Source organism: Pseudorca crassidens, chromosome 19 (genome assembly GCF_039906515.1).
Source record: "Pseudorca crassidens isolate mPseCra1 chromosome 19, mPseCra1.hap1, whole genome shotgun sequence".
NCBI lineage: Eukaryota > Metazoa > Chordata > Mammalia > Artiodactyla > Delphinidae > Pseudorca > Pseudorca crassidens.
The window spans coordinates 8603010-8629025 of record NC_090314.1 but is presented as its reverse complement, the minus strand read 5'-3'; the positions used below and the strand labels follow the sequence as shown (position 1 = coordinate 8629025).

Genomic DNA, 26016 nt, shown 5'->3' with positions numbered 1-26016 from the left:
CCCATGCTCCGCAACAAGAGAAGACACGGCGATGAGAAGCCTGTGCACCACAACAAAGAGTAGCCCCTGCTCGCTGCAACTAGAAAAAGCTCGCACACAGCAACGAAGACCCAACGCAGCCAAAAAAAAAAAACCTAGCTGCTCACTCACCCCAAAACTCCATTACCTAGAACACCATCTGCCCAAACCCCCACAGACCATCTTCGGGATGTAGTAGAGTAGCATTTGTCAGGAAGAGTTAGCACGTCTGCGTTGGATGGTTTTTCCATTTGATCCTCCATATTGACTCCCCACCCGACTCAGTCTCCTAGGTGCTGACCTTTATGGACTGCTTCATTGGAATAGTTTGTTCTATGGGTATTAGTTGGGTTTGGTAAACAGCGAATCCTGGCAAGAGATCAAAGGGATGGAGGAGAGTGAAGTTGGGAGACTTATTTCCTAGGCTACCTCCTGGTACATTCGTGGGGGACCGGCTTTGTCCCTCATCTGAAGGTCAGGGGGCCCTGTCTACACAGCTCTCTCCCACGTTGGGCTGCAGAAGCCACTCCCTTCCTTTACCAGCCAGAGCAGGTTTGAATGAAGCCCCCAACTCTTACTAGTCCCAGGGTACTGTTCTACCCTTTATGCGTTTCCTAAATCCTGCTCACCCCTTTGAAAATAGTTCCTTTATTAGAGTCCCCTTAAAATACCCAATTGGATGTATATCTGTTTCCTGTCTGCACCCTGACCGTTAGGTTTAAAAAAATGGTCAAATAACTAATGAAATGGGTTATTCATGGCTAGAATTCTTGGAGCTTTTAACATGCATGGTGAATATCCACGAGGAAGGATAAGATCCAACACTTATTTGACCCAGTACCACCCCCCATTCTCCCTCCACCCCCAGAATTCAAAGCATTTCAGGGAAGCCAGGTGTACGCTACAGCCACGTGCAGCTAGCAAAGAGGGGCAGAGCCACCAGAAAATGCACAGTTCTTTGGAACCCCTGCTGGAGAACACAAGGGAGTCTTTGTAAATAGCACACAAGCTCTGGCCCATGATGCACCATGAAAGAATACAAGTAAGACCTAGTCCTTTGTCTGCCACCAACTCTGTGATCTTGGGCAGATCACTTCACTTCTTAGGGCCTCTTTTCTCACCTTTAAGATGAGATACTGAGCTTGATCTGTTGATTTTAAACTTGCAAACACTGGAACTGTCTCTCCAAATGAAATCTTACGTAGAAGCCCAATACAGAAGACAGATGGAAACCAAGCTGCTCTGGGTGAGGCCAGGGTCGGGGCAACAAGTGTAAAACATCACCGACCAGACTCTATCTCTTATACGGTAGCCCTTGAGGCAATTCCAAGGAACCTTCAAGACTGCATGGAGCCACTCTTAGAAACACTGTTCTACAGGGACCCACAAGTACCTGCTTTGATGTGAGCCCCGGGTGGTCTTCACATGGAATCAGTGTTGCCCCTGGCAACCAAGAAGAGATAGAGGGGACCCTTGAGCCCCCACTTACAGCAAAGCCAGCAAAAAGCCTCATGTGGAATTTTCTCTTTATTTCTGAAAATATGTCAGGTTTTAGCAAGAAGTAATTCCCTTTATCTCAGGGTAGAGGAATTTTGGAACCTATTATGCCCTCCTACGAAGTGTCTTCAATACCAAATTACTTTTCCCAGCCAATATTCTAACTATTAAAATGTGTGAATGAGTCTGGACACAGATCTCATTCTCTCTGGATACAAAATGCTCAGCCTAAAATGTATTGGGGATTTTACTGATACCAAAAGGCTTGAAAACACCTTTGAGCCACCTTGAGTCTAAGGACCCAGCCAGAGCTCCCCTTTCTTCCCTACCTCCCCCCCAACATCTGTTTGGCTGGGCACCGAGGTCTCCAGGCTGCGAGGGAGACTCCACCAGCCTGGTGGAGAAACAGGAGCAGGGGTGGGATCAGGGAAAGTATCCTAAAACCTGGAGGAGGTAAGCCGAAGCCCAGTGAGAAGGTGAGCAAATCCTCTCCCCATCAAACAGCTGCTAAACTGGACAAAACTGATACAAACAGCCATTTCAGTGCTCTAAAAATTGATCCAAAAGTACCCAACCACCTGAGAAGTGTTTATGTGTGAAAAACTGCTGAACTTCAGGTAGGAATAGTGAGAGTTTATGACATTCTTGCCTAGGACTTCTCCCAGCCTCCCCACAGATCAGTCATCACAGAGGTTCTGCCAGGATGGGGCAGGCTATGAGTACTGGCAACTGTGCTACTGTTAGGTCAGAAGGGACCCGCTCGATTTGGAGTGTTGGGTGACACCCTTGCCCTCTCACCACATTAGAGGAGCATCAGTATGATTAATGGCTGACTTCTCATCTGAAGCCATGGAAGCCAGAGGCAGTTGGAAATACCTATTTGAAGTGATAAGAGAAAAACTGTCAGCCGAGAATTCTATATCCAGCAAGATTAACCTTCCAAAGAAAGGTGAAATAAAGACATCCTCAGATAAACAAAGACTGAGAAAATTCTCTGATAGCAGACCTGACTTATAAGAAATACTGAAGAAACTTCATGGGCTGAAAGGAAATGGGCACCAGGCAGTAATTCAAATTCACAGGAAGAAATGTAAAACACCAGAAACAATACATATGTGGTTAATGTGAGAGACTCAGCACACATATTTTTCTCATGTCTTAACTTTTTTAAAAGACTTAAAATTTTGTAAATAATTTTAATACTGTAGTATTGGGTATACATATACATAGGTAGATGATAGAAAGATAGATAGATAGATAGATAAATAGATAATATATATGACAATTATAGTACAATAGGGGAGGGCTCATTGGAGCAACATTGGGGAAAGTTTCCATGTTCTACTGGAAATAAGTTAGTTCTAAAGAATGTAATGAGTGAAGATGCATATTGTAATCCCTAGAGCAATCACTAAGAAGATAACTTTTATTTCTATTTATTTATTTTTTAAAATTTGTTTATTTTATTTATTATTTATTTTTGGCATGTGTTGGGTCTTCGTTGCTGCGTGCAGGCTTTCTCTGGTTGTGGTGAGCGGGGTCTACTCTTCATTGCGGTGTGAATGCTTCTCATTGTGGTGGCTTCTCTTGTTGCAGAGCACAGGCCCTAGGGTGTGTGGGCTTCAGTAGTTGTGGTTTGCGGGCTCCAGAGCGCAGGCTCAGTAGTTGTGCGGGCTTAGTGGCTCCATGGTATGTGGGATCCTCCTGGACCAGGGCTCGAACCCGTGTCCCCTGCATTGGCAGGCAGATTCTTAACTATTGTTGCACCAGGGAAGCCCCAAGAAAATAACTTTTAGATATAATAAAAATGTCAAAGGGGGCTTCCCTGGTGGCGCAGTGGTTGAGAGTCCGCCTGCCGATGCAGGGGACATGGGTTCATGACCTGGTCCGGGAGGATCCCACATGTCACGGAGCAGCCGGGTCCGTGAGCCATGGCCACTGAGCCTGTGCCTCCAGAGCCTGTGCTCCACAATGGGAGAGGCCACAACAGTGAGAGGCCCATGTACCGCAAAAAAAAAAAAAAAAAAAAAAAAGTCAAAGGAATTAAAATGGTACAATAGAGACATATCACGCCCATGGGATGAAAGAATCAATGGAGTAAACATGACAATTTTCCCCAAATAATATACAGATTTAACAGAATTCCTATCAACATCTTCTCAAGATTTTTTAAGATACAGACAATATTCTAAAATTTATGTGGAAAGGGGAAAAAAAAACCTAGAATACCTAAAATAACTTTTAAAAGGAAAAATAAAGTGGGAGTGATCAGTCTACTCAATTTCAAGAAATATTATGTAGCCACAATGATCAAGACTGTCTGGTATTGGCAGAGGAACAGACATGTAGATCAATGGAACAGAATAGAAAACCCAGAAATAGACCCACAGAAATATGTTTGACTGACTTTTTGACAAATGTGCAAAAGCATTTAAGTAGAGGAAAGGGAGGCTTTTTTTTTTTTTTTTTTTTTTGCGTTACGTGGGCCTCTCACTGTTGTGGCCTCTCCCGTTGCGGAGCACAGGCTCTGGACACGCAGGCTCAGCAGCCATGGCTCACGGGCCCAGCCACTCCGCGGCATGTGGGATCTTCCCGGACCGGGGCACGAATCCGTGTCTCCTGCATCGGCAGGCGGACTCTCAACCACTGCGCCACCACGGAAGCCCAAGAGAGCCTTTTTAAAAGGCTCTAAAGCAACTGAACATCAGATCTGCAGGCAAAAAACAAACAACAACAATAAACCCTCAACCTAAGTCTCATGCCTTATACAGAAATTAACTCCAAATGGATCATGGACTTAAATGTAAACATAAAACTATAACACATGTTGAAAGAAAGGAGAAAATCTTTGGGACCTAGGGCCAGGAAATGAGTTTTTAGACAAAAAGCACAATCTATAAAGGAAAAAAAAAAAACCTGATAAATTAGACTTCATCAAAATTTAAAGTTTTGTTCTGCAAAATACCATGTTAAAAGGATGACAAGATAGGCTTCAGCCTGGGAGAAAATATTTACCAATCATGTATCCTACAAATAACTATTATCTGGCAGATAAAAAGAATTCTCAAAAATTAACAGGAAAAATGTAAACAATCTGATTAGAAAGTAAGCAAAAGTAATCAAGAGACATTTCACTGAAGAAGATAAACAGATGAAAAATAAGCCCATGAAAACATGTTTAACAACGTTAGCCATTAGGGAAATGCAAGCAAAAGCTACAAAGATATCACTCCATAGCTGTCAAGGCTAAAAGTGGCTAAAATAAAAAATATTGACAACACCAAATGCTGGCAAGGATGTGGAGAAACTGGATCACTCATTCATTGCTGGTGGGAATGTAAAATGGTACAGCCACTCTGGTAAACAGTTGGGCAGATTCTTTAAAAATAAATAAATAAATAAACAGGTAGCTACTAAACAATCCAGCAACTGCACTCCTAAGCATTTATCCCAGATAAGGGAAGACTTATCTGGACACAAAAAAGTTCGCATGAATGTTTATAGCAGCTCTATTCATAATATCATAAAACTGAAAACAACCCAGATGTCCTTCAACAGATGAATAGTTAAACTGTGGTATATCCACACCACAGAATATTTGCTACTCTGAAATAAAATGGAATGAACTATTGATGCATTCCTGGATGATTCTGCAGAGAATTATGCTTGATGAAAAAAATCCAGTCTCAAAATTATATACTATATGAGTCCATTCATATAACACTCTTGAAATGACAAAATTATAGAAATGATGGATAGGTTAATGGTGACCAGGGGTTAGTAAGGGGGTGGATGGAGAAAGGAAGTGGGTGTGGCTGTAAAAAGGCAACATGAGGAATCATTTCCGCCTCCTGATGGAAATGTTCCGTACCTTGACTGTATCGATGTCAATATTCTGGTTTTGATATAGTGCTATAGTTTTGCAAAATGTTACTACTGGGGAAACTGGCTAAAGGATACACAAGATATCTGTATTGTTTCTTACAGTTGCATGTGAATCTCCAATGATCTCAAATTTAAAATTTTAATTTTAGAGAACAATACAATAAAAGCAACACTTATTTTGCTCACACATCTCTGATTTGGGCAGGGTTCAGTGGGTATAGCTCGTCTCTGATCCACTTGTGTTAGCTTGGACATCTACAAGGCTGGGGGTTGGAATCATCTGAAGTCTTTCTCACTCATACATCTGTTGACAGTTGATGCAGTCAAAGGCAGTTGACACTGGTTGTTGATGGATACCTGAGCTGGAGCTGTCAGCCCTTACAGGCAGCCTTTGCACATGGCCTGGACTTGCTTACAGTATGGTGGCTGGGATCCAAGGCTGAGTGTGTCAGAAGAGAGAGAGCTGTGGAAGGCATGCAGTGTTACTTCTGCTGCGCGATGCTCATTGAGGCAGTCAGGAAGGCCCTCCAGTTTCATGGAGAAGAGACCATATCTCATGGGGGAATGGGAAGGTTTTGGGAGAGCGTGTGGGACTAGAAATATAACTGTCACCATTTTATGTAAAATATGATATGCCATAGTCTCTAAAGACTGACTTTCTCTCTTCCAAATCTACAAGACTGGCCATAGCTACCTAGTTTACATGGCCTAGGTCCAGCCATGCAGAGAGACCAAATCTCTCTCTTTTAATGGTTCCTAATTTCTAGAGAAGGAGCTCCAATTGGCCCATAGGTAAATTTTCGTAAAATTGTACACTCTTGTCAAGAGATAAGCATAAAACAACATGACACAGAAAGGTTACATACAAAAGGATAGGCAAAGTTTATCAGGAGAAGGCAAACAAAAAGAGAGCTGGGTTGGCAATATAAATATCAGATCAAGCCGACTTAAAGGCAAAAAAAAAGGCCTGAAATAGGACAGAAAGTGTTATTTAATGTTGAAAAAGGGTACAAGCCACAAAGAATACATAAGCACCATGAGCTTTTTCTGTGCTGAACAATGTAACTATGAAATACGTAAAACCAATTCTATAACGAATACAGAGAAAATGACAGGAACCCAACAGTGGTGGAAGAACTGGAGACACCTCCCTCAGTCTTTGACAGATTAAGTAGGCAAAGAATGAGTTAGGATAGAGAGGAACTGAATAATATATTTCATGTATCTGATTTAATAGATATATGTCAACTTATACTCTATGAGAAGAAAATAATACCTTTTCTCTAATAACTCATGAAACATTCACAAAAAGTTGATCATATATTGGCCCCAAAAGAAAACCTCAATAAATTCCTCAAAGCAGAAATTGTACAGGCCCTGTTTTCTGACCGCAATACAATAAAATGGCAAAAGTTCAAACCGACAAACCCAAACGCTTTGAAAGTTAACAACACTCTTCTACAGAAGTCTTGGGTCAGAGAGAAAATTAAGGCTGTAATTACAGGTCACTTAGGACTTAACAGCAATAAGAACATTGCATATTGATGCTCATGGGATTGTGTCAGAGACAAATTCAGAGCTAAGACCCGATATTGTGGACAGAAAAGAGTAAAAATAAATTAGAAAAGAAAAACACACCGAACCAAAGCAAGTTAGGAGGCAGGAATTAACAAATCTGAAAGCATGAAATCATGATTTGAAGAGGAAAATAACCCTGATGTGTAAAGAGGCAGTTGTTTGAAAAAGAAGACTAACGGGAATAAATTGCTAATCCAGAAAATATAACACAAGACTGAGAAAAGGGATATAATTTCCTATATAGAGGCTTTTTGAGGGCATGTTACAGTTTTAAGCTAATAAAGTTTCAAATGTTTAACGGATTTAAGAAAAATAGAAATTACAAACTGAAGGTAGAACTAGAAAATGTGGATGAATCAATATGCAAGGAAAATGTTGCCAAGTATGACAGGCAGGATACATAAGGATGTGGGCTCTAGTGCCAGCCTGCCTGGATTTGTATCCCAGCTTCACCTGTTGGGCAAATTATTCAACCTCTCCAAATCTCAGTTTCCTTAATGCTAAATTGGTGATGCTAACAGCATCTGTCTCTCGAAGTTGTTGTACAGTCAGTGAAATAACAAGCCAACCCCCTACCACCCTGCAAACCGAAGGACTCCCCAAAAGATACCAGGCATTTTTATTATTGCCTTCCTTCAAACTTTCAAAGAACAGATCTTTCATATGCTCTATTAATAGTTTCAAGGCATACAGAGGGATGAACACTATGCACTTGATTTTACAAAATCATTACCTTGATACAAAAACCTGCCATGTTAGCACCAAAAAATGCAAATTTTCTTTATGAATACATAGGAATTAAATGAGATATATGCAAATGGGATCCAGTGTTGTAAGGAAAGAATAAGACATAAAAATCAAGTAAGGTATTTCCTACGAATAGATGAATAGTTCAATATGAGGAAATCCATGAACCCACCTCATCACATCAGGCAATTGGCAGTGTGCTCACCAAGAAATCCTGCTTTCAGTTATTTGCTTAAAGAAATAAGACACGGACAAAGAGCTGTGTTCAAGGTTGTTGGGTGTACATTTCTTGAACTTTTAAACAATCCAAATACACATTAATACACATTAATAGGTTAATAGGGGAATGTATATATATATATATATATACACACACACATATATATATATACACAATGGACTATTCTATAGAAAAGACTATTGTGAAATCATATAAAAGACGATTTCAAAACATGAAAGTATATTCAAGACATGTTGTCCATTAAGTATACAGGAAACAGATTAAAAGCAGTATATGCTTATTTACATATGTGGAAACTACACCTTTATCTGTGTGTGTATGTACATATAGGTATGAACATTTAGGTTGTTTCTTTTGCTACTATAAAAATGCTACAATGAATAACCTTATGCATTTGTTATTTCGTACATATGTGAGGATCAAATCACCATATTTTTCTCCATTTTAAGCATTGTAATCTGATTCTCACTTGTGCAAAGTGAAAAATGCAAATGGTTATTCATTGCAATATTAAGTGTGAGTGTGTGTGTGTATGTAAACATACACATAGTAATGTATAGGGGGAGGGAAACAAAAGAAAATATAACAAAATGCTACAATGGTTATTTTAAATGGCTTAATTTTTCACCTCTATACTTTAAATTTTTTTCCTTAATGCCAGTATATGAAAAAAATAAAATGTTAGCGAAATATTTGAAGCAAGTTTCAAACAAAAGGAAAAGCCCTGCACTTGTAAACAAAATATCTAAGTTCAAGACATTTATCCTGTTTGTAAACTCAGCTGTAAACAAAATTATAAGAATTACTTCAAATAAGATATTTAAGGAGTTTTTTGCAGTGTCTGGAAATCGGTAGGTCAATAATATAAATTCAAATGAAAATCATTGCAAAGACTAGTTTAAAAAATGTATGTGAGGGACTTCCCTGGTGGTGCAGTGGTTAAGAATCTGCCTGCCAATGCAGAGGACACGGGTTCGAGCCCTGGTCCAGGAAGATCCCACATGCCGCGGAGCAACTAAGCCTGTGCACCACAACTACTGAGCCTGTGCTCTAGAGCCCGTGAGCCACAACTACTGAGCCCGTGTGCCACAACGACTGAAGCCCACGTGCCTAGAGCCCGTGATCTGCAACAAGAGAAGCCACCACAATGAGAAGCCCACACACTGCAACAAAGAGTAGCTCCCACTTGCCGCAACTAGAGAAAGCCCACGCACAGCAATGAAGACCCAACGCAGTCAAAAAATAAGATTAAATAAATAAATAAGTGGTTAGTACAGAGCCTGGGCCATAGTTGGTTACCAGGGATTATTAAATGAACCTGAATCATCTCCCTTTCCTGGTGACACCTAGATTCTGAAAAGGAAGATTAGAAGTATTTCTAACTGCCACCATTTAACTTGGGTTCTCTCATTCCTTGCAACTGTTTATTTGATGCTGCCATATTGTTTAAAAACAAACAAAAAATAACAATAACAACACAGAACAATGACACTGGTTTTCTCTTTGCCTCTGGAGGACAAGCCGAACAAATCTATCCTTTATCTCCCTTCCTGGATTCTCTCTTCTTGCTTAAATCCAGATCCAGGGTAGAACTGATTCAGCATTTGGCAAATAGCTTTTCCCTGGATATAACTTAATATTCTGTTTTGGGAAGGGAGACTATCTTCATGTGAGAAATGCTGGCTTACCGCCCAAACCTATACCCCACTGGATAGAGTCCATGACTATTTAAAGACCCTGGTCTGAACCAAAGGAATGATATAAATGATTCCATTGTATGGGAAATTTTGTCTGGTAGGAGCACACAGGATGATTTGTCTTGGAAATGGCCAGAGACTAGAACTAAGAGAAATGTGAACAAAAAAATACATTGTGGACCTGGATTTAGGATATGGTCATAGGAAGAGGATTTGGGGATTCACTGGATGGATACGGAGGATGAAGGGAGGGAAATGGTGAATGAGGACTGAAGTTTCGCTTTCCAAGCCCATGGAACGTCAGTACCATGGACAGCGCTTGAGCATTGGGAGAATAAAATGATGAGCTCACTTTGGGACATGATGGTTTGGGCTAAGAGCAGGAATTTCACAGGGATGGCCATAAGCAGTTTAAAATCTAACCCTGCAGACCAGATGGACCTCAAGCTAGAGGTGTAGACTTGAGACCTATCAATTTGGGCAAGAAGGTGGAGCCTAAGTCTTCATGAAGACACCTGAGCCTTATGGAGCACTAGTATCTAGAGAATAAAACAGAAAAAGGGATCTAGTGAAGGAGCTTAAGAATGAGTAGCCAGAAGGTATAATGCCAAAGGTAGGAAAGATGGTTTCATCCAGGAAATGGAAGCAGACCTAGACCTAAGAGGATGGTAGAGCTGTGACCCACGGTTTAAAACTAAAGCTAAGACCTCATGCCTCCTCTTTCCCTTGCTTTAGTTGAAATTAGATGCATGCACCAACAAAACCCAAAAATACAATGTCAAATTGAAGCCATAATACAATGTTGAATTGTGCTTTTGTGGTAAGCCAAACCATTCAGTTTTAGAAGCCTTCAGAATACCTTGAACTCCTGGCTTTAGCAACTATGACTCTATTAATTTTGTGGCTTGTTCAATCAATGTGGACTTTTGCATTATTAATTAAAACCAATGCTTTTGAAATCAGGCTGTGTTACTTATAGGCAGGGCAGAGCCTAGAACCCAGGACTCTGGATCCCAGGCAGTGGGCAGTTCACGTCAGCTTGCCACATCTCAGGATGCACCCAGATACCTGTGTATAAAGACCTGGGACAAATCAAAGTCCCATAAAGTGTAAGCACTTTAAGTTATGGCATCCTCTTCCTGGCTAACCATACCTGAACACCCTCCTCCCCAAAAAAGGATCTATTTCCCCTGCCCAGTTCTCTATCTCACATATGTGTATTTGCCAAATGTCCCCTAGTCTCCATCCTTCTCCTCCTCCACCCCAACAAAGCCTCTATTGCTGGTCAGCCAGATCCACAGATGTGGGTGGGTCATCATGGTGACAGAGGAAGCCCTAATGCAGAAGGAGAGAGACAAAAACAGCAGAGGAAGGACCCTGCCCCATTTCTAGGGTAGCCAAAGGTCTGAGCTTTTAAGAAGTGCTTGCTTTGACTCAGAGAAGCATAGCAGAAGTCAAGAGAGGTGCTTCTGTGTTGGAGAGACCACGGAATTCCTGAACTCTTCTTTAAAAAAATTTTTTTCTGTGATTTTCAGGTGATCATCAGTATAACCATCCGATTTTAAGCAGCGCTGCCCAGACCCCTACACATGGTGAGAGATGATTGAGAGTGTTCTGCGTTCCATCCTCATTCCAGGTGGCTCCATCCTAACTACTGATGCCTATTATGGCATCAAACATGGTCACTGGCTCATTGAAGCTAAGGTGCAAGGAGCCAGGTACCCGCCCTCCTCCAGGGCCACAATGCCTCTCTCTCACTTTTAGACAATTGTCCCCCTAGTGTCTGTCTTCGATATCAGAGCAATCTTCTGCCATGAAAGGGAAAGAGTAAGCCCCTTTCTTAACGCATTTCACTTGCAATCTTGATCACTTCTTGCAGCCATAAATTCCATGTGTCCACAGCAAGGAGTGAACACTCTCCTTTGCCCAAGGCTACTTGTGGTACCATTTAGTAATGACATGAGATGTGAAAAATTCTATTGATGCTCCCCAAACTAATTAAGATTTAATAAAACTCAAAACCCAACTGGATGACCTGAGCTTTAGCTTCCCAGCAGAGGAAGAACCTGAAAGTTGCAGAGCACAGGCATGGCAGCAAATTGCCAAAGGGTTACAAACCCATGTTTCCCTCTTAGGTTTCAACGTCCTCCCACCAGATCACAACTTACCATTTGGAACTGCAGTGAACAACTATTTTTTGGTACATGCTCAAAACTTGATAGAACATGACAGCCACGTAAATTGTGAGCTATCATTATTCTTCTGTCTTTGCTATGAAATAATGAAAACACCATTAAATTTTAGTGAGAGAGAAACTCAAAACAAAGATAAATTCTGCAGCTCACCTGGCAGAGAGACCTACCCCTCTTATCTGCTCTATTTCTGCATTATAATTCAGAGAACAAAAGTGGACTATTTTGATGTCCCCCTCCAGTGCTCAGCTCCTAGTGGAAATATATGATGAAAGCAACAGTTTAATAAGGTGTTTCAGGTTTCGGGCCTAGGAGAAATTAGAACCGGAAGAAATCAGAGAGATCAGTTAAAAGAAGCTGGTATCAGTGGTGATGTGCACAGTGGGGAGAGAAAGAAGGGTTCAGATATGAAAGAAACTGTAGAAAGAATTGGGAAAACTTAGTTACTAACTGAATATGGCTGACGAAAGTCAATTATGAGTAAAATGCAAAGCCACGATCAATGAGAAGAATGGAGGGTCTTATTAACACAATCTAAGGAATCAGGAAAGCAACCAGTGTACTGGGGATGGAGCTGTTGATGGTGAGCCTGGATCTGGACATCGAGAGCCAGATAGGACTGTAGGATTTGCAAGAAAAACCACTCAACAGGCAGTTAGAAATGCAGACATGAAGTCTGGAGGGAGATGACAGCTGAAGATGTAAGTTATGCTTTGGAAGCGGTAACAGAAGCCTTGGGAGTAGGGGCAATCTGTGCAAGAAGGCTGAAAGAGAAAAGCAGAAGGCAGGAGCAGAAAGCCTGGGGGATGCCCATTGGTGATGAAGCAGCAGCAGGGAGAGGAGCCAGAAAAGGCAAACGAGGATGCTCTGCTAGCTCAGTATCATTCTGAAAGAGTAACTATGAGCTGGTTTTCCCTGGAAGAAGCCAACACAAGCGCAGCCCCTGAATACAAAAGGAGGAACCATTCTTCCCTCCTCTTCTTCCTGTCTTCTTTTTCTACCTGGAGATGAGGAGATAAGGGTAGATGAGACCCGATCCCTGTCCTTGAACAGCTCGCAGCCTAGCGGAAGCAGGGTTTTCTCTGCATTCCTCCCTTAGATGTTACACTTTTCCGAGGAGCTGGCAGAGCAGCTCTCAAGAGAAGAGGCAGCCTGTGTCTATTTGATTAGCAAATGAGTATTAATTGGATCCTTATTTTGGGCCAAGCACTATGAAGGCATCAGAAAAATTGGAAAGCAAGACTTCTGCTATCAAGGAGATTGCAATCTTTGGAGATCAGCAAGACCAACTCAAGTCAAATGATTAGAGACCACATAGACACTAAACTGGGTGGTATTGACCAGAAGAGCAATAGGGGCTTTAAAGATGTGATGTTGTCATAGCGAAGAGTCTTGGGGGAAGGGAGAATTTGCATAGAGGAAGAATAAGGAAGGGCATAGCAATAGGAGAGAGAGCATGAGCAAGGGGGCAGGGGCGATCATGGTGGAGGGAAAAAGCAAGGAAGGTCTGGCTTTGGCTCAGTGGCAGGTTTTAGAGAACAGTGAGGGGTAAGAGCATCCAGAAATGTTGCATTTGGAAGTGGGTGAGCTGAGTGATGCGCTCAGTGGGAGTATGATGCCAACAGGCAGAGGGAAGTTCGTTCTTCTCCAGCATGGCCAAAAGTGAAGAAACCAGAGCTAAGGGGCTGTGGCTATTACCCAGCTCTGGGTAGCAGTGCTCCCGGCTTCCTACCCACTCCACTTCCTGGTATCTGTCCCGATCTGTGTCAGGGAGGCTCTTTCAGTACAGCATGTTCTGATCATTCAGGGATGTAGAGCATCCCCCACCCCCTCACATATGTACTGAGCTGGCGCGAACACCAGCTCATTGGCTGGGCTCCCCTGGCTCCATCCCCAGTGTTGAGGGTACCAGTGAAGGCAGGAAGGGATACAGAAGCCAGGAGTTCCCTGTACTGAGGTTGCCCTTGGACCAAGCCTAGGAGTCCTCTTTGTCCCACGGTTCACAGCACCCTCTTTGCCAAGAGGCATAGGGAGACACAGACCACTGATACATTTGTCCAAAGTTAGAGCCTGCCCTTTCTTGGATGTCCCAAACCAAGAGGATGGAGGGATGATGCAAGAGCCACCCAGCTGCCTCATTTCTGGGAATGGTACCACCGTTTCCCCAGCAATACCTGTTAACTTCTTGCCGTGCTTCAAGTCAGTCAAGCACCAAGGCATGCTTGTCTTCCTGCCTTGGATCTCTATTCCTTTTTGTACCCCATCTTCATGGCCACTCAGCACCCATACCTGCATCTCCTCTTCCCCCGACTCCTGTGTTATTCCTAATCTGGCCCCCAGAGCCCAGCCCAATTCATTCACCTCATTAGTCATTCACCTCACTTCTCTTTGTTCTTCCCTTCCATGTCTTCCCCACTTCTTTTCTCCAGGTCTGGCACTGAACAACTCTCCCTTCTCTCTCTTAGACTTTGTAATCTCAAGGGATGGAGGGAGAAAAACAGAATGATGTACTAGGCATTTTGCCCACGTTCTTTCCTCCAGCAGCTCAGAGATGGCTAAGGGGGCTTCAGAGGAAGGAGCAGGAACAAGAGGAAATGGCTTTGTAGCTCACAGCAGCTTGTCAGTTGTAGGGCTTGGAGAAGCCAAAGGTGGAAGGGGTGGCGTGAGAGGTGAAATTACCTCGCGGACAGTGTGGGTTGTAGTCTCGGTGGAGCTGGGTCCTGGACCCAGTTCTATGGGTATGCAGACAAGATGGGTCACTCTACCTCCTTCAAACTCAGATATTTTCTGAGCCTGAGAGCTAGTATGCCTAATGCTATTGGGGAAAGGATAGAACCTTCACACCAAAATAGATGATTTTATGACACCCCTCACCCAGCTCCATCAGGCTTACGTTTTCATCAGACAGCCCAGTGATATACCGGCAGAAAGAGTTTGCCATCCAAGGAAGGGTAACCTGCCATCATGGCCAGTGCAGCCAAAAGCACCTGCCCCCCGGCCTGTTGGCAACTGAAGCTGAGCACTGAGGGAGGCTGAGTCACCAGCATCACCTGTGTCCTAGCACATGGGGCCAGGAAAGCAGGACGGGGATGAGAGATGGAACCTGAATGCTTCCTTCCTGCCTGCCCCCCAGCCTTTGTCCCCACTAACGCCATGACCCCTCCCTTCTTTTGCAGAGAAGCCTCGGATGAACAACATCCTGACATCGGCCACCGAGCCCTATGACCTCTCCTTCTCCCGCTCCTTCCAGAACTTGGCCCACCTGCCCCCATCCTACGAGTCCGCAGTGAAGACCCATCCCAGCAAGTACTCATCCCTGAAGAGGCTAAGTAAGTGGGGTTTTCCTGGGGCTGGGGTCTGCCTCTGGGGCCTCCACAACATCTTCCTGTGTCTCACTCTCTTGCTGTGAACCTGAGGGCATGGGAGCGGGGTGTCCCAAGAGCAAAGAGCAAGGTGTAGCACAGTAGAAGAGAACAGACAAGTCCCTTGTTTTTGTTCTTTAGAGCGTGAGTCCATCTTCTCCCTCAGTAGAATGGAGGCCATGGGATCCTCAGTGCTTCAACTCATGTACCAGGTTAACTACAAGAGAAAGCCTTTCCCCAGCCTCACCCCACACCTGCCTTCTTCAAACCCTGGGCCTTCCTTGCTCTCTATCTGTCTTGGAGTAAAGGCTCTCAATGCCAGAGCTTTCTCTGAGACTCTTCCCAGATACCGGCTGTGGAAGGGCCCATAAACCAGCTCCCTCCCTAACCCCGTTAACACTGTCTTGGGAACCTGAGACTCCCCACTCCACGCACAGACCCCATTTCATGAGTTGAGCCCAGTACATCCCATGGTCCCAGCTCTGCCATTTGAGTCTGGGGAGCTCTAGGGATTGATGGGTTTCAGATGTTACAATGTCAAGAAGGTACATGGCAGGAGAGGTCTTCTCTTCCAGTTTTCCAACCCCTGGACCTTCTGCCTCCATTTCCCAATGAGTCTATTTCGATGACCACCCAGCTACAGGGCCGAGCCTGTGCTTGACAGTACAGGGTAACCTATTGTGAGAGAAGTTCAGCCCATGAGCCCCTATCAGCCAACGCCAAGGTGGAACAGTGAGTTTCTATGGCTAAAAATGGGAATCCCACATTCTGCAGAGATCTGGAAGGCTGTCTGTAGGAAGCCTCATTCCTGAAATGTGGGGCAAAGAAGGCTTGTGCATGTCCTGGGTGAGTTCAAGGGTGAGCCTGGGGGGCCTCGTGGACAGAGAGATGGGCGGAGCATCTGAACGAGGTGCCTGCTCGTGCCGTGGGCACAGGCGAAGCACGCGTAGATTTGATTCTGTGCTTGTGTGGAGGCTGGATGCCCATGTGTTGGCTTCCTAGGCATAGGCTGTTACTCCAGAGAAGGTGTTACTATGTTTCTAAGTTACCAGTAAGCATTTTCACAAGCGCCTCCTGGGTGGAGCACTCTGCTTTATTCTAGCAGGAGTCTTGTTCTGCAGCCCAACTTCCTTGGAGAGAGCTTCTGAGCCTCATCAGAAAGCTGCCGGCTGCTCCTTGGGTGTTTCAGCAAGACCCAGGGAGCTGTTCTGTTTCGGGACCATGGCGTGGCAGGAGCAGTACTGGAGCAGGAGTTCAGGGTCATGGGCTTGCCATCTATTCGGCCATGAACTCCCTGGAGACCTCGAGGGAGTCCATTAACCCCGGATACTCAAGGTGGTCCAGGGACGAGGGGCATCAGAATTGCCTGGGAGCTCCTTAGAGATGTGGACTCTCAGACCCACCCCAGAGCTAGGTCAGAATCAGACTCTGCATTTAACAAGACCCCTGGGGTCTGGAGTAGCTCAGCCTCTACCTGTGTGGGCTGCAGGATCCTAGTTGGATCCTAGCTGCACTGTCACAGTGTTGCCCCAGCTCACTCCTCTCTCTCTCTCTTTCTTTCTCGAACTCTCTCTCTCCCCTACAGCTGACAAGGAGGCAGACGAGTATTACATGAGAAGGCGGCACCTGCCCGACCTGGCCGCCCGTGGCACCCTCCCCCTCAACGTCATCCAGATGTCCCAACAGAAGCCGCTGCCGCGAGAGCGGCCCCGCCGGCCCCTCCGGGCCATGTCTCAGGACAGGGTCCTGTCCCTGGAGCGGGGCCTGCCGGATGAGTTTGGCATGCCCTACGACCGCATCCTGTCGGAAGAGCAGCTGCTCTCCACGGAGCGCCTGCACTCCCAGGACCCGCTGCTGTCCCCCGAGCGGACGGCCTTCCCCGAGCAGTCCCTGTCACGGGCCATCTCGCACACGGATGTCTTTGTGTCCACGCCCGTACTGAACCGCTACCGCATGACCAAGATGCACTCCCATCCCAGTGCGTCCAGTAACTCCTGCGCCACCCTGGGCCACAGCCAGACGGCAGCCAAGCGCCAGGCCTTTGCCTCACGCAGACACAACACCGTGGAACAGCTGCACTACATCCCAGGCCACCACACCTGCTACACAGCCAGCAAGACAGAAGTGACCGTGTGACCGGCAGGGCAGGCAGGGAGGGGTCGAGAGGGGCCTGGAGCAGAGCTTCCAGCTCTGGATGGCTCCCTTCCCTCGACCCCTCTGTAGGAGCTGGGGGTGCACCGCCTTTGCCCGGGAAGCCATACTCCTGGGACACGGCCGGTGGTCTGGCACAGCGCTCGGACCTGGGATCTAGAGCGATCATCCTCACTCTTCCAGAAGAATCGAAGGGGAGGGAGGAGCGGGGCTAGGCCCCAGTCTCGCCCCCCCCCCCCCCCCCCCCCCGCCGACTGTCACCAACTCCCTTTCAGTCCCACATCCCCTCTCCCCATCCTGGGGGCTCAGAGACCCTGGCCTGACCCTGGCCCGAAGCTGCCTGGGTTTGAATTGGCCAGTGGGTGCAGTCAAGGGGCTCACCCTGACCGAACAGGCTACTCGGTCTCATTCATTTACTTAAAACCGCATCACAGAAATCTAGTGCCTAAAAACTGCCCGCTCGCTCTCTCAGAGCCAGGGAGCTGCTGTGTCCATAAGCACAATAATGATTCTCTTCTGCCTGCTGGAACTCTCTGGTCCCCACTGGGTGGCCCTTCCTCCGCCGACCCCCTGGGGCCCTGTGCCCCTCCCCTAAGCCCCGGGACAGGGAGGGGTTCCCTTCCTTCAGCTGCCTCTCCATGGGTGGGAACCCCGCCCCATTCCAGCTGGCTACCCCGCCCACAAGTCTCTGCCCCTCCCCCAGCCTTAGATTCCACCCCTGGGTTCGCTGGAGCTTTGCTCTAGTCCTTCCAGAAGAGAGCAGGGACGGGGTGCAGGGACTTTTGCGGTGCCCCCCCCAGCAACCTGGTGATCTCCACACTTCCTCCAGGCCTCTAGGTCTGAACTGTGACCTGCTACTCTGGCCTGCCTTCCCCTCCCCTGCTTTTCTCCCAAGAGGCGTCTGCCCCTGGCCAGAGAGTGGAGGTGGAGAGGCGACTGTGACGCCCTGGGCCTCAGGGGCTCGCCATTCCCATCGCCCAGGGCTCCCACCACGCACGTCTGGCTTCTATAGAGGGGCAGCTCAGCCCCAGCCAAGGAGGACCCCAGGTGGCTGTCCTGCACCTTGCCTGCTCCTCTCTCCCCATCACTGCCCCCCTGATTGGCCCCTTCTCTGTTTAGAACTTGCTCTCTCTGCCTGTTTCCCCACCCCTCCCACCCCTCCCATTCTCCTGCAGCTCCATGACTCTCTCCTGGCTGCTGCTTCCACAAACCAGTGCCTCCTTTGGATCTAAGGGACAGAGACCCATTAGCAGACGCAAATAGTGGTACTCCAGGCTATTGGTCTGGGAGTTAACTGAGTAGCTCCCCAGTCGCTCCCCCAAAGGGAGCATTGGGCGCCAGGCAGATCCATGACCTCAGCTCTGTTGGGGGGCTGCCCCCGCCAGCCCATCTCTTCTCTGCCTCCAGCCTGGGAGGTGGGCAGGATGTGACAGCCACCTGGAGAGCAGACAGTGAACGACGCAGCATCCACTCCCTGGAGACTAGAGCCTGGGGTGGGAGAGAGAAGGGGCTCCCCCATTCTCAGGGCCAGGGTACCTCCCTGGGCTGGAGCTGGGGGAATCGGCTTCAGACTATTGGGTGAAGGTATGATACTAAAAATGTGACTGCCGCCACGGTCAGACTCCAAAAGCAAAAACCTTAAACTGGGCTTTTAGATTCCCCAGTTCCGCATACAGTATGTATGGCCCTTTAAATAGGGGGGCAGGGCAGGGAGAACTCCCCAGTGTTGGCCCTGGGAATTTTTAATCTAATCCACAGAGAAATCAATTGACTGATTCCTCTTACTTATTCAAGAATTCCAAAGCTCTTGTTCTCCCCCCTCCCCTCAAGGCTCACCATCACATGAATCTGGAGGGGATTGAGCTGGGGGTGAGGGACACAGCCCTGAAGTCCCCAATGGGGTGGTACCACTGGGTCTGTGAGGCTGTGAGGCCAGAGGTAACTCTGCTTTCCTTCCTTACAAACACATAAACCTTCTCAAGGGCTGGTCCCTAAGGGTTTATGAGATTTTGGTCCAGAAGGTGAGGCTAAGAGGGTTGGGCTGGAGGCAATCAACGATTCCTGGAAAGGAATGTGTGTCTGTCACAGCTGGTCCTCTCTGCCCACTGCTCTCTAATCCAGCCCTCGGCCAGTCCCCTTGAAGGCTGCCTGCTGGTGCAGAGGGGAAAGGACGTGAGTGGGTGAGAATCCCCTCCCCAGGTGTCTGCACACACATGTATCTGAACCAGAAACCAGATCTCATTCTGTGTCTGAAGCATCATCTCAGCACCAAGTCCTCCAGCCCTCAGAACGATGCTCCTCCCAGCCCTGTGTGTCTGTCTCAGGGGTTGTTTGATAGATTGATTCCGAAACATTTCTCATCCCAGCATTCCTGCTGCCCAGTTTAAAACCTCTGGTATCACTCGGATCAAAAACTTCTACCTGAACCATTACTTCTTTTAAATGATTCTTCTGTTTCACCCTTGGGTTTGGAAGGAGTGAGGGAGGGAAGGAAGGAAGGAAATAAGAGAAAGAAGTCTACAGACTTGCTCCAGTTCAGTCCCTCATTTCAAAATCCACACAGTGATGTCTTAACTGGGACACAGCAGTATCTCATTTATCGGTCATGCCATCCATGTCTGCAGAATAAGCAAAGCTGAGTTACCGGACAAGTTCTTGTAGCAGATAAGAGAGGGTTCTGGGGCTGCAACCCAGATGTCCTGACTTCCAGCCTCACCAGGCTGGTGGCCACTACCACACTTGGAAGGGCTGGCCCTTCCCCGACAATGGAAGCCCGCCTCCCCCAGCAAGGGAAGCCCAAAGCCCAAAGTTTCCCTCTGCTTGTCCGGCTCTCTGTGTGAGTTTCCATTGCTCTGCTGGTAATGCACTGCGGTCTGCATGGGTTCTCTCCTGCCCTGAAGGTTCTTGCTCATCTGCTTGGCCTTTGATGACAGCGAAGCTCTCACAATCTATCATGTCCTTCCACCTTTCCTGCCTCACTTCCTCCAGTGAAATTCTGGCTCCGTGAGCTCATAAGTCACAAAGGCTTTCCCATAAATTCCTTGAACCCCCTAAATGGGCTTCTGCACTCACGGCTCCCCAGTGTCTTGGGTGATGGGTCTGCCTTCTAGAAAGTTCCAACCCTTCTCTTCATTCAAACGTCTTCTCTCCTCTTTCCACTCTCCTACCTGGAAACTGACCTCAGTCTTCTATGCCCATTCAGTCCTTCCTCCCTCTCATCTCCCCCGCCTTGCCCTTTTCTTCCATTTACCTCTCTCCATCCATACTTTCTTTTCCCTGGTCCTGCTGTACTTTCTGGCTCTGAAATGTAGAGCTCTCAATGAAAACAGTCCCAGAATGAGACACTCTTCAGGTCTCTGTTGGCCTCATTGGTTTATTCTTCACCTCCTGCCCCTACGAGATAAAGGATGGGAGCTGCTCTGTCAGAGGCCTCATGGGTCAAAGATCAGCTTTGGTTCCTACAGCTGACATGTCCCTGAAGCCTCTGCCCCAGACTGTTGCTAGCCCAGAGGCTCCTGCTCTGGCCAAAGATTCATATCCTTTTTGAGGGCTCTCGGCCACTGTTCCATCTCACTTGTGCCTGTCCTGCTTGTGTGCGTCACAGATCCCTCTTTGCCCCTAAAGACTGGAGAGCCTCATGACTCTCCAAGCATGGGGAAATATCCGTTCCAATAACCCTGCCGCCAAACAATCCATTTTCTTCAGAGGTATCTTGTCTGCCACCAGCCTTCTGGCCTCAAGTTTCCATTCACAGGCAACTGTGGACCTGACCCAAGGTAATCTGCAAGGGTTGCCCATGATCTGGGTCCTAGGAAGCACCTGCTCTGTTCCCCCCACGTGACTTCCTCCACCATCCTCCCCAAACCTGGGAAACTTGCCTCTGCAGTATTTTCAAGGAAGCTCGTTGTGTTTCAATGAAGTGTTTTTCAGGGTTCCTATTTTTTATACATATACATATATATATATACATATATATATATGTATATATATAAGTTCAGCATCTTAGTGACAGGTTCTATATGAAAGCTATGTCTTCCTAGGCTCTATATTTGATTTCAGAAGGCAGCGTACTACAGCAGGAAAAAAGCACAGGGCTGAGGCTCTTGGAGACGTGGCTCTGGCCCTGGCTTTGTCTCTGTCTTGCCATGTGACCAAGGACAAGCCACGTTCTCACTCAGCACCTCCGTTTCCCATCTGTAAAGTGAGGGGCTTTGACCAAAGGAGTTCTGAAGTTTCATCCCGCTCTTACATGTAGGGCTCCCATTCCCCACTGGCACCCGCTCCTCTCCTCAACTGGGCTGCACACATCCCGTTCCACCCACCCCACGGCGGCATCCTCACATGCCCTAGGCAGCCACCAGACTCCTCTCCAGAACCTGGGGAGGGCCCTGTGGTCGCAGCCACCCAGGGGTGCTCTCCTGTCTGACGGTGTAACAGCCTACCCATTCAGTGGTTTACCAACCGTGTGTCATGGAATCCCCCCCCCCCATCTAGACACACCTAAATCATCTTAGGTGTCTGTGTCGTCGGGGAATTCTGAAGTTTTCATTTTGATGCAGTCCTTAAAGCTGGAGGGAGCTGGTTCTGATTTCAGAGAGGGGACAGGCTAGAGGAGAAAGGTCCAGAGGTTGGCCCACAATGGCATGAAGTTTGTATTTGAGGGCAGCTTGGAAACGCATTCCAAGCCACAGAGGGGAATGCACAGCAGAGCCCCTGTGGGGCAGTGGATGTTATATCCCCCTCCAGAACCTGCGTCCCGAAGACCGAGTCCAGACACTGGGCTCCGTTCACCTGGAGGAGGAGGAGACATCCCCCCTGGGCAGCTAAGAGGTGGGCACCCACCCCATCCCAGTACCTTTCTAGCCCCTCCTTGTGACACTGTCATCCTCCCGGTGAAAGCTTGTGAAGAAGCAAGAATTGAGAGTCCAATTCAGTATCATTGAACCCATCTGGTAAATCGACAAACACATCAACCATCCATCAGTCAGAGAAATGACGTCATATGTTTTCTTAGTACCGTCCCTCCTGAGGGAGAGGAAGACCCCTGCTCAACTCTGCTGTCCACTCCTGCTGTGACCCTTGAATGCCACTGCCTGGGAGGACTCATTCATTTGCTTCGTAGTGGCAATATTACTCTAGTTCTATAACTCAACTAGACATTTTGTAGTAAAGAATTATTGAAATTCTCTAATAAAAAAAAAGCAATTCTTACTGTAATGTTTTTAGTTTGGGGACACAATTTCCTAAGGGGAGATTAATGAACATTTTTACGCATTAGCCCAATTTATGGATTCCATGTTTATTACATATGATAGTACTGATGAAAAGTACCTTTCTATCTGTACCTTTGCACAGTTTCTTCATTCCTCGTAAGTAAGCTTCACGATGAGCAGTGCTCCTGTAACTGCTGCTTCTGTACAAATCTCATCGTTCTACTTACCTGTCAAAGCACATTCTGTATGTACTGTAAACAGATATCACTTTAGTAAGACTTAGTCTTAAGGATTTTTCCACTTTTGTCAGTAACAGATATTTATGGATTAAAAAAATAATAAAGCCGTTTCAACATAACCTGTGTCTCTTAAAATAGCCACATGCTTGCTTCGACAAACACAGAGCCAAAACTAAGGGTAACTAAAAATCACAAAGTGATGTAGCAGATCACTGGAGGTGGGAGCAGAAACAGAGATTGACTGCAAATGGGAATAGGAAGATTTCCTATGGAAAGCATTGTAAAACTGGATTATGGTGATGCCCACAATGGCATAAATTTACTAAAAATCATCAAATTGTATATTACAATGGGTGAATTGTATGATATGCAAATTAGATTTTTAAAATGGTGAACAAAAGGAATGTAGGAAGGTAGGCTTAGAACAAGTGCCAATGGATAAGGTGTACCAACTCAAAGCAGAATCAGAAGTTACAACCTTGTATCCATGTTCATCGACTCCAGCATTATTATTCTGGGACATGAGGCCTCAGTTTGGTTTTAGAGTTAGTGCTTGCAGTTGCCATGGGTGACCAGAGTACAGGTGGTTAAATAGCCATGACATTTTAACCAGAGAATGAGGTTGTGCCATGAAAACTGATTTAGATTCGGAGTCTTGCTCAAGACCTCCTTCTCTGGACTTGTTTTTTTATATTATTTCCTTTGGCCCATATTTACTTTTGCTGCTAAGGTCATCTGTTGTTCTGTGTTTCTGAATTTTCCCCATAACCTAGATACCGGTGGGCTCTGCTTCAGCAAACAAAGTATTGCCAAACAGGACATGGCCTTCTGCCAGCTTCAGCACCTCCGTAGTTCCTAGAACCCACACTCAGTTATACTCTCTTACCAACTGCCCAGCTCCTTTGTAATTAAAACCCTTCTCCTTGGCTGAGTCGAGCTAATAGTCAAAAATCCTTTTATTATCTCTTACCAATGGCATTCTTTACCTAGGACAAAGTTATAAACCTGTTTACTCTTCGAATACATAATAACACATAACCACACATATCCTGAAACCTGTTTTGCTCACTACAACAATCATTATTACAGTGGATTACCTCTAGGTCGTGGTGTCATTAATCCATGATGACACACAGCAAACACACACACATTACAAGTAGAGCAAAGCTTCATTAATCTATATTCATTACTGGAAGGAAACCCAAAGGAAGACAAAATTCTGAGTTGGCAAAAAAAATTATTTTTAGAGAAGTGCAATTTAATTACAATGCTTACACATACACAGAATGGCTAGATTAGACTAGCAATATGTTTCCTCATAGAAAATCACAGGAGACCTTCCTTACCGAACAGGTAAGACTAATGTGTAATTGACATAAAAACGGTCAAGAGGTTTGAGTCAAGGAATTCTGAACATGCTTAACATGGTTCTTAAATCGGCTAAACGTCCACTTTTTAAAAAAATTTATTGAAGTACAGCTGATTTACAATTGTTAATTTCTGCTGTACAGCAAAGTAATTCAGTTATACATATATATACATTATTTTTCATATTCTTTTCTATTATGGTTTATCACAGGATATCAAATATAGTTCCCTGTGCTCTACAGTAGGACCTTGTTGTTTATCCATCCTATATATGATAGTTTGCATCTGCTAATCCCAACCTCCCAGTTCTTCCCTCCCCCACCCCTCCTCTCCCTTGGCAACCATACATCTGTTCTCTATAAACATCCACTTTTAAATATCATTAACTCAAAATTTGTTCAAATTTTCCTCTTTGATTCTCAAAGTTAAACCTCAATGTGGCCCCTGTCGCAGTTGTCACTAATTCTAAATTGGTGAGATCTATACAAATGAGGTCTTACTATACCATCATTAATAAGCCAAGGCCAGAGAAAACTCAATGTTGGAAGCATTGAGATGCCAGGGGTCTTGGACAGCCTTTCACCTTCCATGTCGCTTTGGACACTGAACTTTCTCCTCTCTGGCTGAGCATGAAGGAAGTACAAAACCTCTAGGGAGGAGTAAGAAAGATTTCCCTTCAAGATTCTAAGAAGAAAACCAAGGACACTCACTCTTTGTGCTGCAAATGTGTCAGGAGTGGGAAAATCAGAAAGAGCAGAGGTTCAAAGGAATGCTTGGAAAGTTCCAGAATAAGTGAATCAGTAACTTTTATACCAGGGATGTGTTGGCCAATGTCATCCCTGGGCCTCTGTGTCCTCATCTGTAAAGGCTGGGATATTAGACAAATAAAACAAAATGAAACAAAACCCACGTCTGATATATTTTATCACTGAATTATCACAACACAGTACTCAAATTTTATCTGGGCTTCTAGGTAGCTGAATGAACTTGCGAATAACCCATCCTGCTTTGCCTTGCCCATCTCCACTTTCCCATCCCATGAGAATAGGATGCAATCAAAGACTACTGGACCAGGTATCAGAAGATCTTGTTCATTGCACTGGCTCTGCCAGCATTTTGCTGTGTGACCTTGAAAGACATATTTCTCCTCTTCAAATTTCAATTTTTCTCATTTAAAACAAAAACAGTGGGCCAGGGACTTCCTTGGAGGTCCAGTGGTTGGGACTTCGCCTTCCAGTGTGGGGGGTGCAGGTTCGATCCCTGGTAGAGGAGCTGGAATCCCACATGCCTCGTGGCCAAAAAACCAAAACATAGAACAGAAGCGATATTGTAACAGATTCAATAAAGACTTTTAAAATGGTCCACATCAAAAAAAAAAAAAAAGGGGGGGCCAGACCCCTCTAAATCTCTAAAATCCTTCCCATCTTTTTCAGTCTGCTTCTGTCATTTTGTCAAGACTTTGCAGGGAGCTGGTAAGCTCAGCTAGTACTAGTCCTGGAAGAAGGGTAGAGTGGGAGGGCAGAGTGATGGGAAGGTAGGAGAAAACTCTTGGCAGGAGCCATCGCTTATCAGATAGCATTTTCCCAGTGACAAGCATGGCTACCCTGTGTCAACAAGAGATGGCTACGGAGGAAAGAAAAGTATTAAGCTAGAGGAGGAATGAGGTCCCTAGAAAGCTGCCTCTTATGTTAACTTAACGTTTTGTGATTTCCCAAGATCAACAACTTGTCTGTTAAAAAAAACCCCAAAGAATGCATTTCCACAGAAAGTTATCAACAGTTCATTATTTTTCTGTGTTTGCTCATAGATATAGAGCTCAGATGTGTGT

The 26016-nt window shown here is 45.8% G+C and overlaps 1 protein-coding gene across 4 annotated transcripts in view; it reads left to right on the top strand.

Annotated features, from left to right (window-relative positions):
- The window catches only part of SHISA6 (shisa family member 6), a 248741-nt gene extending 225802 nt beyond the window's left edge, over window positions 1-22939 (top strand). For 2 of the 4 annotated variants that reach the window (XM_067714333.1, XM_067714331.1), the window contains 3 exons: window positions 11199-11255; window positions 15032-15184; window positions 16803-22939. In XM_067714333.1, coding sequence (XP_067570434.1) covers window positions 11199-11255; window positions 15032-15184; window positions 16803-17353 — 761 coding nt within the window. In that variant the 3' untranslated portion in view covers window positions 17354-22939. The remainder of the gene's footprint in view (window positions 1-11198; window positions 11256-15031; window positions 15185-16802) is intronic. The other 2 variants (XM_067714334.1, XM_067714332.1) reach the window with 1 other exon arrangement.
- The last annotated feature ends 3077 nt before the right edge of the window (window positions 22940-26016 follow it).